Source organism: Oreochromis aureus, linkage group 18 (genome assembly GCF_013358895.1).
Source record: "Oreochromis aureus strain Israel breed Guangdong linkage group 18, ZZ_aureus, whole genome shotgun sequence".
Classification (NCBI taxonomy): Eukaryota; Metazoa; Chordata; class Actinopteri; order Cichliformes; family Cichlidae; genus Oreochromis; species Oreochromis aureus.
In genome coordinates this window covers 17,447,682-17,465,497 of record NC_052959.1, presented here as the reverse complement: position 1 = coordinate 17,465,497, position 17,816 = coordinate 17,447,682, and the positions used below count along the sequence as shown (strand labels likewise).

At 41.4% G+C, this 17,816-nt stretch overlaps 2 protein-coding genes across 2 annotated transcripts in view; one reads left to right on the top strand and one right to left on the bottom strand.

The window, feature by feature from the left end:
• Window positions 1–432: 432 nt before the first annotated feature.
• On the top strand, window positions 433–7,282 carry mep1bb (meprin A subunit beta b). The gene is made up of 14 exons (XM_039602318.1): window positions 433–555; window positions 681–699; window positions 800–850; window positions 970–1,013; window positions 1,130–1,208; window positions 1,814–1,931; window positions 2,775–2,953; window positions 3,199–3,417; window positions 3,640–3,792; window positions 4,142–4,357; window positions 4,479–4,946; window positions 5,074–5,253; window positions 5,862–6,003; window positions 6,768–7,282. The coding sequence occupies exons 1-14, from the start codon at window positions 481–483 to the stop codon at window positions 6,982–6,984; spliced, it is 2,160 nt and encodes a 719-aa protein (XP_039458252.1). The 5' UTR covers window positions 433–480; the 3' UTR covers window positions 6,985–7,282.
• Window positions 7,283–7,336: 54 nt separating this feature from the next.
• Window positions 7,337–17,816, bottom strand: part of phlpp1 (PH domain and leucine rich repeat protein phosphatase 1) — a 45,780-nt gene continuing 35,300 nt past the window's right edge. Inside the window, exons 5-17 of the mRNA XM_031737758.2 lie at window positions 17,435–17,581; window positions 15,956–16,183; window positions 14,939–15,141; window positions 14,530–14,590; window positions 13,800–13,895; window positions 12,983–13,138; window positions 12,480–12,680; window positions 11,570–11,732; window positions 11,343–11,473; window positions 10,980–11,093; window positions 10,423–10,617; window positions 10,086–10,314; window positions 7,337–9,963 (exon numbers count right to left, since the gene is read on the bottom strand). Of these exons, the coding sequence (XP_031593618.1) occupies window positions 8,644–9,963; window positions 10,086–10,314; window positions 10,423–10,617; window positions 10,980–11,093; window positions 11,343–11,473; window positions 11,570–11,732; window positions 12,480–12,680; window positions 12,983–13,138; window positions 13,800–13,895; window positions 14,530–14,590; window positions 14,939–15,141; window positions 15,956–16,183; window positions 17,435–17,581 (3,244 nt within the window). The 3' untranslated portion in view covers window positions 7,337–8,643. The remainder of the gene's footprint in view (window positions 9,964–10,085; window positions 10,315–10,422; window positions 10,618–10,979; window positions 11,094–11,342; window positions 11,474–11,569; window positions 11,733–12,479; window positions 12,681–12,982; window positions 13,139–13,799; window positions 13,896–14,529; window positions 14,591–14,938; window positions 15,142–15,955; window positions 16,184–17,434; window positions 17,582–17,816) is intronic.

The window sequence follows — 17,816 nt, the reverse complement described above, 5'->3', positions numbered from 1 at the left end:
TGTAATGCATGAGTCAGAACACTTGTCCTCCCACTGACACGTCTTCCTCTATAGAAGACGTGTCAGTGGAATTAAGGAGATCCTCAAAGTATTCCTTCTATCACCCAACAATATCCTCAGTTTAAGTCAGCAGCACTCCACAGTTGCTGACTTTAATGCAGTGCAGATAGAAATCGAGAATAACGGTACATATCCTGAAAACAGAAATGTACACATAGATCAGGAGGTTGCTATAAATTTCAGCATGTCTTATATCAGGCCTACTGCTCGCAAATGTGCAAAGATTTATTGGCTGATACCAGAGTGGATTGAAGTTGTAGTTTAACTTGAGCCCATTATAGCTCTGTCAGTTATTGACTTGTGAACACATTTTTTTTTTTTTTCCACCCCAAATGCACTTTTCTGATTTCTTCTTCCTGAATGCCCGTCAGAGCTCAGCACGTCTTACTTGCACACTCTTGTAGAGGGAGATTCTATGGCATGGCAGGAAGGGAACCTACAGGTGTGCTCATCCTTTACATTGCATGGCTCCTTTGTGGTACCACACTCTGCTTGGTGAGAAATCGTCGTTTTGTTTAATTTTTATTATCAGACGTGGTCTTAGGAGAACTTGAAAGTTGACTTTTATACACTTGAAAATCAGTAACAATGATTCCTTTTTCATTTATTTTAATATTTAGCCAGCAGCAAAATTATTAGGTAAGTTTTTTTTCTCAAACAAGCCAAGGCTACTTTAACTGTTTTTGGTACTTTTTTTTTACTAATTTTCATGTTAAATTACTACTTTGTTTTTACACAGACTATGATGTGGATGGTGGACGGGACCTTGACATTTTTGATATCAATGAAGGTATTTTAGAAAAGGGGAAAAAAAGCAGTTTTCTTTTTCATTAGAATAAAATGTTCTCTTTTTCTTCCAAATTCCAAGTTCAGTGCTCTTAAACTTTCTTTGTGCTTTAATCTGATCAGAGGCAGGGTTGAACCTTGCAGAAGGGGACATAGTTCTTGATGAGGTAACTTAATTGAACTTCTTTCCCCAACAACAAAAATAAATGGATTAGATTAAAGTTCAACGTTGGTTCAATATTTTGTTCTTTTGTTTGTGGTTTGTTCTTTGTGGCTGTGGCAGAAGCAACCCCGAAATTCCATAATAGGGGAAGAGTACAGGTGGCCAAAGACAATCCCATACTACATGGAAGATGACTTGGGTAAAAGCGAGTTTGTTCTTTTTCTTTTGTTTGTTTTTTTACAATTTGAAAGCGTCCAGAGTATTTAGCTTCATACTTAAGCCTCTACAGTATATTTGCATATACAGTCATGTGGCATAAATGGAGCAAAATAAATGCGAAAATGTGCATAATTTTTATTAGCTCTGTGTTTACAAGTATTTAATGTTTTTATTTTTATTTTAAAATGAATCTTCTTCCTGTTATTTGTTTTCAAGCACTTGAAAAAAAATACATAATCTTTTTAGATTATGTATTATTGTATTACTTAACAACCCAATGGGATCTGAAGCAGTTAAAATAGAGTAAATAGAATAAAGAATAAAATCTTTTTGACTAAATGCAATGTTATTAATGGCTTTTGGAAACAATATCATTGATAAAATTTAGATTAAAAAAACAAATGTCATAAATTGGATATTTAAACACATTTTATTATCAATATTTTTGTGCTTTCACAAAAATATATGGGTATGGGTGTCATCTGTAATCATAATTCAGCAGAGGCTTACAGTTGTTCTTAAAAAAAAGTACCGTGAAGAACTTTTTTCAACTATAATAAAACAGATTTTTCATTTTGTACACAGAGATCAATGCAAAAGGTGTGATTCTGAAGGCCTTTGAGCAGTACCGGCTCAAGACCTGCATCGACTTTAAGCCGTGGAGCGGAGAAGCAAACTACATTTCTGTCTTTAAAGGGGATGGGTAAGGCAAGAAGAATGTATTCTTCTAAAATCACTTTTAGATGACAGAACTTTTTGAAGGAGTATATACACTCACTGGACACTCTATTAAGTATACGTTGCTTGTACCATGTTGGATCCGCTTTGGCCTTCAGTAGTGCCTTAATTCTTTATTACATAGATTCAATAAGGTTCTAGAAATGTTCCTGGCTTTCTAAGTGCAATATCAGAAATCAAGACTCATCATACCAGCCAATGTTTTGCCTAGTTTTTTCTATTTTCATGTCCTCTGCTGACAGCAGCGATACTCGGCGTGCTACTGCTGTAGCTCATCTGCTTAAAAGTTCAACATTGTTGTCAATTCAGAGATAATTTGATTGTTTAATTGAGTGACCGTTGCCTTTCTCTCAAGTCGAAGATGTCGGGCCAGTCTCCTCTGACCTCTGACATCATGGAGGCATTTTTGCCAATCACTGGGTATTTCTCTTTTTTGGATACTTCTCTCTAAACTCTAGAGATGGTTGTGTGGGAAAATCCCAGTAGATCAGCAGTTTCTGGAACACTCATACCAGCCCATCCGGCACCAACTACCACAGGACACTCAAAATCATTTAAATTACCTTTCTACCTTATCCGGATGTTTAGTTCAACTTCAGCTGGTTGACTTGACCATGCATAACTGCACTGAGTTGATACCATATGATTGGCTGATTAGATATTTGCATTAAGAAGCAGATGATTAGATGTACCTAACAGAGAGGCCAGTGAGTGTATTTATTCTGTACTTTTAGTACAGAAAAGTATTAGAGAGAAGACACTGGGAGTTTATCTGATCTTCACAAAAGCCTCATTTTCTTTCCATAAGCTGTTTCTCCTCTGTTGGCAATCGGCATGTTGGGAAGCAGAGACTGTCTATAGGAACAAACTGTGACCGCATTGCCACCATTGAACATGAGTTCCTTCATGCGCTGGGTTTCTGGCACGAGCAGTCCAGGGCAGACCGTGATGATTATGTCAAAATCATGTGGGACCGCATTACAGAGGGTATTGCTACTGCTATTCATCCAACCAAATTACAGTGTTCACACACTGGCAGTTCATCCTCTCATAAAGTTTTATCTCTTTATGTGGTGATTTCCTCATGACTTACCTGTTTACCCAAGTATTGTTATATGAGTACTTTGATAAGCAGCATTTATGGTCTGAGTCCTATGGATGATACAGATCAGTAATGCAATGTCACAATAGCTGAAACTACAATGGCACCTTTATTTATGTCCAATTTGCAGGCAAAGGACACAACTTTAACACCTATGATGACACCACCTCCAGCTCGTTGGGCGTCCCCTACGACTACAGCTCCATGATGCACTACAGTAAAACTGCTTTTCGGAATGGCACCGAGCCCACCATCGTCACCAAGATCCCTGCTTTCAGTGACATCATTGGCCAGCGTATGGAGTTCAGCGACAGTGACCTGCTCAAGCTGAACCGCCTCTATAACTGCAGTAAGATTCAGCAGTCAGTGCACAAGTATTATTTTATTTTCTCCAATATAAAAGTCAACTTGTCCTGCACCTGCAGTACTGATCTGTTCAACTTCATGTTTTGTTACATTCATCAATAATGATGTTCATGACATGGCTCGTCCCTTGATTTTTTTTCTAGTTTATTGCGGTTCAAAGTGCTGCAACACCTGTTTATGTGTGTTTGTGAAATCTGCTCTGCAGCTCAAGGTTCCACCTTTCTGGACTCGTGTGACTTTGAACGTGAAAACATCTGTGGTATGATACAGGGACATGGGGATCAGGCAGATTGGGACAGGGTTACAACAGCTACTGGAGGGCCTGACACTGATTACTCCCACATGGGCAAATGCAATGGTGAGAACAATCTTACAGTGAATCTACTATGAAATGCATGAAAGGATAGGTTCATATTTTTACAATTCTTTCTAAAAACAATGTTCAGATACTTGTTAGTGTGCCAAAATCTCCTCTGCATAGAAGATTTGAAAAAATATCTTCATAGGAACATGTGAACATATTTAGTGTGGTCTCTTGTTTATGAGATCACACTAAACATTTTTTATGACAGACTTGTAAAATGTGAAACTAGTTTATCTTTCAGTTTTAGCTTTGGATTGGCTTGAGTACTCTTATGTCTTATTATCCACTGTGCAAACATGCTTAGATACCGGACCTATTAATGAAGTGAAATTTATATCTTTAGGCTCTGGGTATTTTATGCACTTCAGCACCGGCAGAGCCAATACCGGGGACAAAGCTCTGCTGGAAAGTAGATTGCTTTACCCCAAAAGAGGCTACCAATGTCTGCAGTTCTTCTATTACAACAGTGCTGGGCCCAGTGACACACTGAAGGTCTATGTCAGAGAGTATGACAAAGCTAACCCCAATGGAAGTCTGCGCCTTATAAAGACCATAGAAGGTGACTTTTTTGGAAATCTTACTTCTGTTCACAATCTACTGTCAGAATATTGCTTGAAATATAAGGTTTGTACACTTGCTTTTTAATACATTCAGTGCATTTTCCTCATGTGCCATAACAGGGTCCCCTCGGGAGCTTTGGCAACTGCACCACGTCAGTCTAGATGCTAAAATGAAATTCCGCGTAGTCTTTGAAGGGACCAAAGTGGAAGCTGGGCCCCCATCAGGTGGACTGTCTTTGGATGACATCAACGTTTCAGAGACCGCCTGCCCAGAGTTTATTTGGAGAGTTAAAAACTTCAGTCATGTTATGGAAAACACCCCAATAAGCACACCTATATTTAGCCCCCTATTCACCTCTAAAGAAGGTTATACCTTCCAAATGAAGCTTTACCCCAGCGGTGAAGAGGGCTACCAGGGGCAGTTGTCAGCCTATGCTCATCTGGTGGCCCGTGAAGGGGACACAGGACAGATATGGCCATGTCCTTGGAAACAGATAACCATGATGCTAATGGACCAGCACCCACAGATTCAAAAGCGCATGTCCAACCAGCGCAGCATCACCACTGACCCCAACATGAAGGCAGCAGGTTCAGTCATTTTAACCTTTTTCAAAAAAGAGTCACAGAAATTGTTTGCAAATTACAAACAAATCATAAAATCATGGCTTTTTGCTGTATTACAATTTTTGCACTCTTTTAATATTCTTTTTGACAGGCTCTGATAAATTTTTCTGGGATGATCCTCGTAAGGACGGGGTTGAAGTCACAGATACAGACGGATCAAAGTATTTCCGAGGGCCAGGCTCTGGAACCCCGGTGTATCTCACCCATCTCAGAGCTAAAAGCAGGGATTTTATCAAGGGAGGAGATGCCATCTTCCTCCTCACCATGGAGGGTAAAAGCACCAGATATACGACATGCATTTAAATTTTGTAAATGTAACATTTTTTCAAAATCCGAACATATTCTGTAATTTATATTATTACACTTATTAAGTATATCATACAGTGGCTTGCAAAAGTATTCGGCCCCCTTGAACTTTTCCACATTTTGTCACATTACAGCCACAAACATGAATCAATTTTATTGGAATTCCACGTGAAAGACCAATACAAAGTGGTGTACACGTGAGAAGTGGAACGAAAATCATACATGATTCCAAACATTTTTTACAAATAAATAACTGAAGAGTGGTGCGTGCGTAATTATTCAGCCCCCTGAGTCAATACTTTGTAGAACCACCTTTTGCTGCAATTACAGCTGCCAGTCTTTTAGGGTATGTCTCTACCAGCTTTGCACATCTAGAGACTGAAATCCTTGCAAGCCACTGTATTTAGTTATGCTAATTCGGCAAGCAGCACAAGTAGGACTATGTAATTCAGCATACATGATCACATCTAGGATTTATTAACCCTCAGGTCAGGTCACAGCAGGTAATCCAAACAATTAGCTCTTTCACGTGGGTTTCTTTAACCTGCTGTCTCATTTGCTCCTCTTCTTCAGATGTGTCCCATTTAACTGTGAGCCAGCCCCTGCCTTCTACAACTTCACAGCCCATCAGCACCACACCTTCTGAAGTTTGCTACAATGTGCAATGCCAGAATGGCGGTGTCTGTGTCATGGATGAAGGCAAACCTGCTTGCAGGTGAGCATTTTTGATGTCATCCACTATGCTGAGTAACTTCACGGCATTTATGAAAAAATGTCTGATTAAAATGTTGCACAATTGCTTTTCAAGTATGGACGCTAACACACTTTATTATATCAATGTGTTGTCGATTTTTGGCAACAGTTGAACACTTGTTTTAAAAATAGCTTCCAGGCTACTTACTTAAGTGACTGTGGTAACAAAATTTACCTACAGCACCTATTTAAAAAAAAGATTGAGAGGTCCTATTGAACCTCTCATATTGTGTTTTATGTTACTGTGAACTACTTATGTCCTGGCAGTAAGCACATTAAGAGTGTCAAGCGCTTGATTAGTTTGGACAGTCAAACAACCTGCTACACATCAAATCAAAATTATATGTCATGCCAGATTTCAGGTTTTATACTGTTTGTTTGCTAGTTCTACTTGTTAACCTTGTTACCTTTGGACAGAGCTCAGGAAGATGTCACTCATTGTTTCTTTGATTCTAGTTACATATTTACAATATGGTCATGAAAGTGGGACCAGATTCATGTAACTCCCTGTAAATGTATGAGCGTATTTCACAAAATGTCTATTTGTATTCCCTTGAAGACCTAATGGTATTCAACATTTAAAATACAAATAACACACAAATGTTTCAGTTGTACCTTTAGCCTTCTCTAATTTCCACCATCAGGATCAGCTACGTGGTGAATACTAGGTAAACCTTCGAGTATGTTTTCTGTCCCTCATGTTCATCCTTTTCCTCTGGCGTCCAGGTGTGACGTGGGTGACGACTGGTGGTACTACGGGGACAGATGTCAGCACAGAGGGTCCAACAGTGACAAAACCACCCTTGCACTTGCCTCTTCTCTATCTGTACTGGGAGTAATGTTGGTGGTTACAGTAGTCAGTGTCATCTGCGTGAAGAAAAAGTATAAAAAACGCATGAATAATAATAATAACGTCGTCATGCTGAACTCACATGCTAGTTAGGGACTTCAAGAGGCAGACCCTGAACTTCACAGTGACAACTTGGTGAACAGAAGAACAAAAAAAACTCACAAAAACAAAAAAAAAACCTTTGAGTAAAATAGTTAAAAATGTTTAAAAGTTTTTTTCCTGCTAAATACTGTATAAACAAGGCTTTTGATGATATAGAAATAAGACTTGTAGTCTGTACTGGATCAAAGTATTACATTAGACTGCCCCTTACTGGTTGTTCAGTGGAAAAACAGCAGAGCAATGTATCATTATTAGTGTATCAAAAAAATTATTAAAAAAATCATAATAATATGGTTTTATGCATGAATTCATTTGTTAAAGAACAGTCCTAGACAACATGAGGTATATTCACAAATTTAAAATTTATTATACCAAAGACAGGAACATTTGTGTTGTTTCTTTTCCATGTGGATATATTTGTTTGTATTACTGAACTTGACACAGTCATGCCGGTGATAACAGTTACTGTAGGAGGGAGGTGGGACTAATATTAACCAAGTGTCTGTGTATGTGTGCTTGTGTGCATGTCATGTCTGCATGGGTGTGTGTGTGTGCATGCAAAGATCTGTCTATTAGTGTTCAGTAGATGCAGTGATGACTACAGGACATCACAATTGGAGTGGAGCAAACCAGAGCCACTTAGTGTAGTTATTCTGCATGGAATGTTGGGTTTTCTGACCTGCTACTGCACATTTACATTTGTGTTTGTGTATCTCCGTGTGTGTGTGTGTGTGGGCTTACACTGTAAGATAAAGGGGAAAGGGAGGGTGACACCTCCATAACTGCAAACAAATGCATCCTCCCCGCCACTAAAATCTTCACCGACATACAGGTGCGCAGTTCCTTTAAAAGCCTCAGTATACAACATTTCTCTTATTTACAATCATTGGAGAAAAAAAAATCACCATTTCTCTCAGAGAAGATTAGTAAAAGTGACTGAGTCACCATAAAGAGTATGCAACTCCTAGGAGTTAGTATTGAAAATTTCTACAAAAAAATTTCTATGCCATTTTACAGGCCAAGAGCCATGATTTACTGAAGAAATACAGTATTGTAAGTGCCCTATCTACAACAGTTAGATGTGGTATTATTGGTGTACCATTCAACATAGTTCACTGATAATAAAAAGATTATGTGTCTCTGCTTTTAAAAAGTTCTTCCAGAAAATTCACTGCTTTCACATTAAAAGATATGGTAAGTTCTTTAAAAAACAAACAAACAAACAAACAAACCATTGAATTGTTATTTATATTACCAAGTGTTGTGGCAAGCTAATGCTATAGCAAAGAGACTAGTGTTGATTACATACTCAGCTGGTTGTCTAATGTAAAAAATAAATGTTCCACAGTCTGTGAGAAGGGCACGACCATGGACACCTGGAGCTGCGTCCATAGGCTTTTCAAGAGGATTGAGTATCATTAAAGGGCTCATTTGCTTGTTTTATTCTATAAGTGGAGCGGGTTACAGTGCATGTCTCTCCAATGACAGGGCTGCTTGGAGAAGAGAGACTACACAGAAAAAGCTTGATGAAACTTTTCAGTGTGCATTTTACAGCCTCTCGCCGAATCTCATTTGTTTGTGTCTATGTGTAGGAAAATCAGACCAGTTTAGTCCATGTAAAGAAGATGAGGCCAAAGTTGGTACTGCTGTTCAGAGAGGGGTGTCGTAGTAGTCTGTGGGTTGATCTGTCCCAGGAGGCTTCTGCTGTTTCTGCTGATGCTGCTTCATGATTTCCTTCACCTCTTCCTCCAGCTCGGGTGGGATGATGAACTGGTCGTCCGGGTCAGGTTGGGCTGGAGCTGTGAAGTAACCCCCGGACTTCTTGGAGGGAGCATCAGCAGCCACCTCAATAAGGTTGTGGCTCTTTTCCTGCTGTGCCACGGACCCATTAACCCTTCTCTTGCCTGCTAGCTTCCCTCCATCCCCGCATCCCACTCCAGCTCCCGGCCATGACTCATCCCTTTCAAGCCCGTTCTCAGTCTCTCCTTGGCTAATGTCAATCCCTTCCTCTAGGGGCTCTGGGGTGCACGGTGGTGGAGGTGGTGGGGGAAGTGTAAGCAGGTTGCGTTCCTGACTGGAGGATAAGGGTACCGGTGTTTTGGGTGATGAGGACAAGCAGGACTGTGCTTTCAGGCAGTGAACATCTGCCTCTACCTCCACACGGCTACCGTTAGAGAAAACCCCAGCGATGGGCTCTTCATCCTCGCTGTCCAGCCCGTTGTCAGACAGGGCGCTGGAGAAAGTGGCACTAGAGAGCTGCCTCTGAAAGGAGTGTGCTAAGCAGGCAGGGTGGAGAGCACAGCAGCTTCGGGATGAAGGCAGCTCTGAACCCGGGAAAAGATAGTGGCAGGGCTGGGTACTTGTGTGAGCCTGCTGGTGCTGTAGAGGCAGCAGGTGGGCCGGATGGTGCAAGTGAAGGTGAGGGTGGTGGGACTGCTCTTGCAGTAGGACCAAGGAGCTCTGTGGAGGTTCGTCCGATGAGGCGGTAGAGCCCACCTCGCTGCTCATCTCACTGGTGCTAATCTCACTGCTAATTTCACTACAGGAGGAGGGAGGAACAGGTAGGGAGCCATCTGAGGGTCTCTCCTTGATGGCAGAGGACGACGGAGGATAAGGACCCAAGCCTGGACTGGGTGGTGGCTGGGGAGGGTCAGAACAACAGCAGGAACAGCAGTCTTCACTCACATTGAGCTGCACAACGACGGCGCTGAGGCTGTCGGTGCAGCCGTAGCCCTGCGCCAATGTGCAAAGCTTTTTAGCAGCAGCCAGGCCATCTGGGACGTTCCGAACAGCCTCCACAGCCTCTGTGGGGGACACAGCATCCCACAGGCCACGGCTACCGAGAATGAAGAACTCATCCTGAGGGGTGAGAGTGACTGTCTGCACATAGGGACAAGGGATGACAGAAGGGTAGAGGAAGGAGTAGCCCATGATTCGTGTAGAATCAGTTACACCGTTCACTTTGTTGTCCTGTGGAGAAAAGAAAAAAATACAAATCAATACAGTGTTCAGGCAGGATGCAAGTAATACTTCATTTACATGAATGTACTTCACACCAATTTTTAATTACTCTGAAAAAAAAAGATCTCTACCTCAGTGATGATAGCTTTGTGCTGCCTGATCCTGCGGTATTCCTCCTCCAGCCCTACATTGTGAAGGAGTGACAGGGACAACGGCTTTCCATCACGGCACAGAATGGCCTGGCACTTTCCCACATTAGCAGCCGTGAGGGTGAAGCAGCCACCAGGGTCAGTGGGGTCATGGCGAATGTGACACAGAGCTGCCGAGCCACCCAGTTTCTGTCCTGCAGTTCCAAGCTTCCTGCAAGGGCAGAAGAGGGAAAAACGTGAAGAGGATGAGGTTTTTGTGGCATAAAGGAGAAATTTGTTACATACAGTGAAGATGAGGCATGTAGAATCTATTGCAAACCTTTGCATGACAAGGAAGGTGTTGGTCATGTAGTCCTCTTCGCTCTTCGTCTTGTGAATTTCTTCCGCCAGCACATCATTCATTGTGCACTGCAGAAGGTAGGGCACTTCCACATTCCTGTCTCCATCAAACACACCATACAGAGCTTCACGACTCCCACAGAAGCTGTTTACCGAAAGGGCAGCAACACAGAGTCTGAAAGAGGAAAGAATGAGAGCTCTGAGGACCACAACTCCCCTGTGCAACTATTTACCATGTCACTCCATATGCTATGCATAAGCAATGCCTTAAATGACTCCTTTGACTGTAAAGCAGAACCTTGATACAGAAGAACTCCCATCAGAACGCACTTTCAAATGCTGAATTAGCAATTTAGTCCACACAGGATGTGAATGTACACGGTTCTTGCTTTCAACGAGCACCACTTTAACATTTCCTTCATTTGAGTCGCACGGCTTTAACGATGTGCACTCTCAAGAGGTTGCGATTAGTGCGGCTTCAACGGGCGAGTGTGGTGGTGCTGGTTGTGGTTTCATCATTGATTGAATTGTGCTTACTTGTTCTTGACGCCCGAGGCCTCTGTGTAACCATGACTCCACACAGCGGGCCCACCAGACGCCTCACTCGATGAAAAGGTCGGAGGTGGATCGATACGGAAGCAGCGAATATTGCTGAAAAACAAGAAAACACAAACAAGGTCAAATTCACCGCACTGTTTCGGGGGCATAAAGAAACGAAAACCACTTGAAGTATTTCTAACAGCCATACGTGAAATAAAATGCTAAACATACATCATGTGGTAACTCAGATTCCCTCTCTGCAAAGTACAAATTGAAGCCACATTAACGGGGCTATGATGGCGCATATAAAATAAAGTTAAAAAAATAAAAAAACAAACAAAAAAACACCCCCAGACATACTTGAGCTGCTCGAGGGTCTTGTGGTCAAGGTTTAGTCGAGGGTTTCCAGTGAGGTCCAGCTCCTGGAGCTTTGGGGGCAGATTCTCTGGTAGAGTGATCTCACTCAGCTCATTACAGCTCAGGTCCACACACTGACAACAACAAAGAGCAGATGTCAATATTTGGACAAATGCACATGCATTACAAAGTCAGGGCATCAAAGATATGCATTATTGCCACTGACTTACTTTCATCTCCATCAGCTGCATGACCTCAGGAAAGACTTCAATGGCATTAGAGTGGGCAATGAGTGTGTGCATTCGCCGGCAGTTCATAATGGTGGTGGGGACAGTCTTCAGCATGTTGCCACTCAGGTCCACCTCCTCCAGCTCCTCCAGCTTAGCCATTTTACTGAAAGATCAGAGAGAGCAGTAGGTGAAGTCAAGTGTGTAAAATAGTACTGAAACAATCGATTGCTTAGTCAAAAGACAAAAAAACTTCACAGTACAAATGGCATATTGATCCCGGTTGTGGCAGTCATCTGACCTTCACCTTGCATGTGTTAAGTTAGTGACATCATACAGATCCCAAAGCAGAAATGGTACATGTGAAAACATTGAGCCACACGTCTTAATCTCCGAATTCAGGTGTTTTCGGTTCCAGTGCCACAGGTGTATAACATCAAGCACGTAAGTCATGCAGTCTGACTTGACAGAAAATTTCATTGAGAATGGGTCGTTCTAAAGAGCTCACTGAATTCAAGCAAGGTACTGGCAATAGGATGTTTAATTGCAAAAAGTCAGTTGGTGAAATTTCTTTGTTCCTATATCATTACCAGATACTTACTCAACTGTAAGTGGTGTTATTGCAAAGTGCAAGTGTTTAGGAACAACAACAACTAAGAGCATGTAAAGTTGTGGATTGGGGTGCATAAAAATCTTTAAAAATGTTGTGCTGACTCAATGACTGCAGAGTCCCCAACTTCCTCTGGCATTAGCATCAGCCCAAAAACTGTCATGCATCATTATAGCATGGGCATATATGGGTGAGCGGTTTCTGTAGGTGTGTAGGTAGGTGTCACATTGCTTTTGTGCATATAGTATATATGACAGAGATTAAGGAAAAGCATAAGTCCCCTTTAACATATGACTTTTTTACCTGGCCGGGAAGGTCTGGAGATGGTTGTAGGCCATGTGCAAAACTCGTAGGTGTGTATGGCCTGTTAGCATGGGTACACACTTGTCTGTCAGTCGGTTATTGGTCAGGTAGAATTCCTGCAGGATGCTGTGGCTTTCCTCTGACAGACTGGATGGTGGCAGGTGCTCCAGCTTATTAGCTGATGCATTTACGCATCGTAAGCTGAAAGGACAAAAAAAAATCTCCTTCAGAGAGGGACGGACAACACTGAGATGATTCATTTTAATTGCAAACTACTCCATAAATTCTTACTTAATACTTCACTGCAAAAAACATGTCCTTCTACAGACTGTTTTTTATTTGCCTGTCATACTTGCCCTTGGTGGTCTTGTCCTTCACAGGAAACTCCTAATTAGAATTTCTGTGCTTTATCTTCATTTACCTGCACTGTCCCTACATTTAATCTTCTTGTCAGGTGAACATTAGTCAAAGAAAAATCACTTTCAGCTGAAAATGAATGCTACCTGTCAGATTTGAGGAACAGGTTGCAGGGCAACTCAACCAGTTGATTGTGCTGTACATCCAAAACCTCCAGCAGAGGGCGCTCAACTCTTTCAGGCAGCTTCTGCAGCTGGTTATGTCCTGCACTGAGCTTCCTCAGACTGTTGCTGCATAACAACCTGCAGCAAGAAGAACATATAGATGGTTAGGGCACTGCTAGAAGATTAAAGACAGACAGGAAGGCCCTTGTAAAAACTTGTAAAAGAGTGTTATACACAGAGATAGCAGGATGGCTATATAGATGAAGATAGATGGATAGATTGGTTGGCGAATAGATAAGGTGACACTTTTTTCCACACTGGTTCTTGAACGCCACGACTGTAACCAGGGAAGCCTGAAACAGTATTAAAAATGACAATAGTGCAGAAGGATGATGACAGTATGGATGAGAATGGGGGGGAAAAAAAAAAAATCAAAAAATAGCAGTGCCTCTAGTGGAGCCCGCGGCTGAAATTCATCATCCTGACACTTATTGGGTAAAAAATAAATCTACAGACAATGAGGGGGCCAGAGGTAGAGAGAAAGAGGAAGAAAGAGAAAAGGAGCGGAGCAAGTTTGACACAGCCAATGTAAGACATAGAAAAGACGAAGAGGTGCATCTAAACTGACCTTCTAAAAGGGTACGTAAAGGAGAAGAGAATGGATGGATGCTGCAGAGGTTATAGGCTATCTGTGTGATTTATGAGGCCTTTTGGGGGATAAATGACAGGCCAGCAAAGGGCAGGGGGAATAATGCAGCATTGTACAGCATTTACAGGTTTTGCTGTGTGAGACACTCACCGTGCCGGTAGCTCAGCAATGAGGTTGTGGCTCGCGTCCAGGACTTCCAGTTTCTTAGCTTCACATAGCCAGTCTGGCAAGGACTCCATATGGTTCCTGAGGGAAGAGAAGGACAGATGATGATGATGAATCCTAGCAGTCTGCAACGCTCCATATATTAAACTTCAGCTTTGGTTTGTTTGTTTACATTTTACTATCTTTCAGATTCAGTTTACCAAAAGATAAACAGCTAAACAAAAGATTAAAAGAAAAAAGATAAATACAACTTTTAAAAGATGTGATCTTTCCTAAGTGTGACAGTCTCGTAGACACTGACCTTTTAAAAAGTTAAAGACAAAGTGAATGGAAGAGGTTATAAGCTCTGTGTGATTTATGGGTAAATTCTTTAAGACTAGCATTTTGATTTAAAGGTATTTTAACATGCAGTGATTAGTTCATGCGTTTATATTGACTACAGCTACGGTAAGTACAGAAGGTCAGGGTTAGCATGGTTAAAAATGACCTCTCTAGGTTTCACTCCACTTGCAGAGACCGTGTATTTCCTAATTTCGTGTAGTTGCACAATCTTCTAAAGCATCACACTGAACAACTGCTGCCCTTCTGCTCTTGTAGGGCAGATGTACTGTAAATGAGCTGCATTTACTTTGAGACGGGACTTCCAAATGTTTCTGTTTTATTTATTTATTTATTCATTTTTTAAATTCAGGTACATTTCTGGAATTTCTCTCACCTCGAGATATCCATGTAACTCAGATTGGAGGGCACAGGGCTGACATCCAGCTGTCGGAGCTCTGTAGGGAGAAATCCAAACACATTAACTTACAGCAAGGACAGACAAGGTCTCCTACAAAGGTCTATTATAAATGCAGGTAAATGGAAAATGGGGGAAGCATTAGGCAGGGGGAGGATGGTGATGACATGTTAGAGAGGAATGATGGGAGACTGCTGCACTGATGAGAATTAAGGGTATATGCAGACAGACATGGAAGTGATATATATAAAAACATGGTGATGTCTGTGAGGTGTTACTTATCCACACATACACACACATACATTATGCGTTGAAATTCAGACAAGAGACATACAAATCAGTGATTTCAGTTTAGAAATGTGTGAGGTCACAGCAAAGCCAAACTCACCATTGTTGGAGGCGTAGATGCCTTTGAGCAAGGAGCCCTTAGCCTTCAGGCTGGTGATGTGGTTCCTCTCGCAGTGAAGCACCTCCAGCCTGGGGAAGACCGAGGCGTCCAGCTCCGTCAGCCTGTTATCCCTCACGTCCAGCTGGGTCACGTGCCTCAGTAGGTCAGGCTCGTCCGGCACCATGATGGAGATTTTATTCAACCTGACAAGAGGAGGCATGAAGGAGGCAAAGGTTCATCGAAATGCACAGGCTTTGGCCTTTACAGCAGGGAACATGCCTAGGGTGACTGCTGATATATTGTGCAGTTTCATCAGTTTGTTTAGTAGTCTGGTCCTGAGAGTCAACGGTTTATCTTGAATTGTTCAAGCGCTCAATCGATAAGAACCCAAGAATGAATAAGAGATAAAAGAAACATAAATATGTAACTTTGGTCCAGAACTGGCTCTGCTCAGTTTAACTGGATTAGAAAGTTTACAAAATTTTCCAGCCTTATGAACAACTCAAAATCCACCAAAAGGAGCTTTTTAAATTTATTAAACAGAAATTCCTTTCAGCCAAAGAACATCAAATCATTCATAGCTGCACTTCTTTGTTAAGAAAGCAGTTTCACAATGTTGTATGAAATGTAAACTCATCAGTGACACCGAGTGATCTTTGTCCAAAAATGTGTTAATGCTGGACAGAAAACAACTAATTTACAAACCCCAGTCAAGCAAAGTAAGAAAAAGTAAAGTATTAACTGTAAAATAGTGCAAGTCACACTAGCTCTGCACTTTTACAGACGACGGGAGACACGGTAGGCAAATGATTTCCCTGTTTCGTGCTTTCTGGCAGTCTGCTTGTGTTTTGGCTTCCTCCTTGTATTTTTGTTTTCTATTATTTACGCATGTGTGCATGTTCTCACTGTCACATGTGACCCTGCGACAAAGTCTTAGGACATGCTGGTCTGGGGACTTTCCATGGCTCTAGTCAGCAAAGTGAACAAATGCGTAATAATTAGGACACCATGTCATACCTTAGATCGATGTGTTTGACATGGAGCAGTCTGAAATTCTGCAGGGTAAGAGTTTCTAGGTGGTTGCCAGCCATGCAGAGCTTCTCCATGGAGGACAGCCGCTCCAGCACCTGGGGCACGTGGTTGAACTGGTTGAAGGAAAGGCCCAAGTAACTCAGCCTCTGCAAGGAACCCAGCTCATTGGGCAGTTCATTTAAGCTGTTTCCATCCAGTAGGAATGTCTGCAAACTGAGACAAATACATGTGATTAGACAGTTGGCATAATTAATGAAAGATCACACAGAAAGACCACAATTGTCTTTCTATATATAGTTAGTGTGCTTGTTGTGACATGTTGTATCAAGTAGGACTAAAAAAAACAATTGCCATTTCCAAAACTCAGTGAACTTGATGCCCAGTAGATGGCAGTAGCTGCATAAATGCACTACAGGCCACTTCAGGAATTTACAGGTATGCTAGATAATTTCCAGAGATTAATTTCTTATGAGCAAACATACCTGTATGTTTTGAAGAAAGGCTGAGCTTAAAGGACCTCTATTATTACCCAGACTGCAAGTTGTGCCCTAGTTACTAGACTGATTCCCGTAATCCCTAAATTCAAAGTGGAGTAAAATCGACGAAACGTGCAAGGATTTTAAAGGTCAAAGTCCTGACTTTATTTTTTAAGTACATGTTTTGTCACCGCTCTAAAGAGCCGGTAATGGGGCTTTTTCTACAGTGAAGGACTAGTAATGGAAAGAAAAGGGGAAAAAAGTGCCATTGAGCTAACAACACTACCTATGTTCCATCCTTTTCAAAATGCTGGCTCAGAATTATGAAATTTTGTACAGCCAAAAAAAGTATTTCTTAGAAACGTAAGTAGCTTGGAATTTTTAAAAAAAAACCTAAGGTGTTCACCAAAACAAGAGACGGACAAAACGGCATTCATAATGACAAATCTGCTCAATAATATAGTAAAACTCTGGGAACACTTGAGAACTACAGCAAAAACCACAGAATCACATGTACAGCTTATGGTGTTTTCTTATATGTTGGAAGCAGCAATGTATATATCATTGTGGTTGCCATGTCACATGATTGTTGCCAGGTAACTTTCATATTTGACTATGTAAATGCTTAAAGAGGCAAAAATGTGGTTGGTCTACGAAAAGGTTCATTAGTTAAACTCAAATGGCATCTATGCAAGTAAGCTTTGCCCTAAGTCAGAAACTTTGGTTCTATACAGGACAGAGCTGGGCAATTCCCAAAGACTCCCAAGAATGCACTGCCACTGCTGTGCATAGTTAACAGGCAAGGTAAACACCAAAAGCAAAACCAAAAGTAAAAAAATCCTTCTGAACTAAAACTCAGGTATATTCATGTTCTGACTCTATGAAATATTTTGATTTTACAGTCATAACTACCCTTGGTTTTCAAAGTTTTGGTAAAAAAACCAAACCAAAACTTCTGTGTTCACAGTATGTTCTTCTCTTTACTTACTTGGTCATGGCACCCACAGAGCTGGGGACAGAGGCCAAGTAGTTACAGCTGAGGTTGACCTCTGTCAGAGTGGGTATGTCACAGATAGCCAGGGGGAACTGGCCAAGGTGGTTGTTGGACAGATTGAGGCTCCGAAGACGAGAAAATCTAGAGACAGTGAATAAAAGTATTAACAAAAAGACAAGGGTGATTGAAGAGTGTGGTTTCATCCTGTTAGTTTTGCAAGAGAGAAAAATCTATACATCTCAACTAAGTGTAGTTTACCCATGCTTTTTAATTAAAGTGAGCACAGAGTGAGATTCAACACACCCATAAATAAACCCTTCCTTCATAGTACAGCTAAACCTTCACGTTTGAATGTTTAGCAAACAAACACAGCAAA

Coding starts and splice junctions, on each gene's coding strand:
- mep1bb (XM_039602318.1), top strand. CDS start 481: ATGGCAGGAAGGGAACCTACAGGTGTGCTCATCCTTTACATTGCATGG. Junction 3,793..4,141: donor CCACATGGGCAAATGCAATG/GTGAGAACAATC, acceptor TTATATCTTTAG/GCTCTGGGTATTTTATGCAC. Junction 6,004..6,767: donor GAAGGCAAACCTGCTTGCAG/GTGAGCATTTTT, acceptor TCTGGCGTCCAG/GTGTGACGTGGGTGACGACT.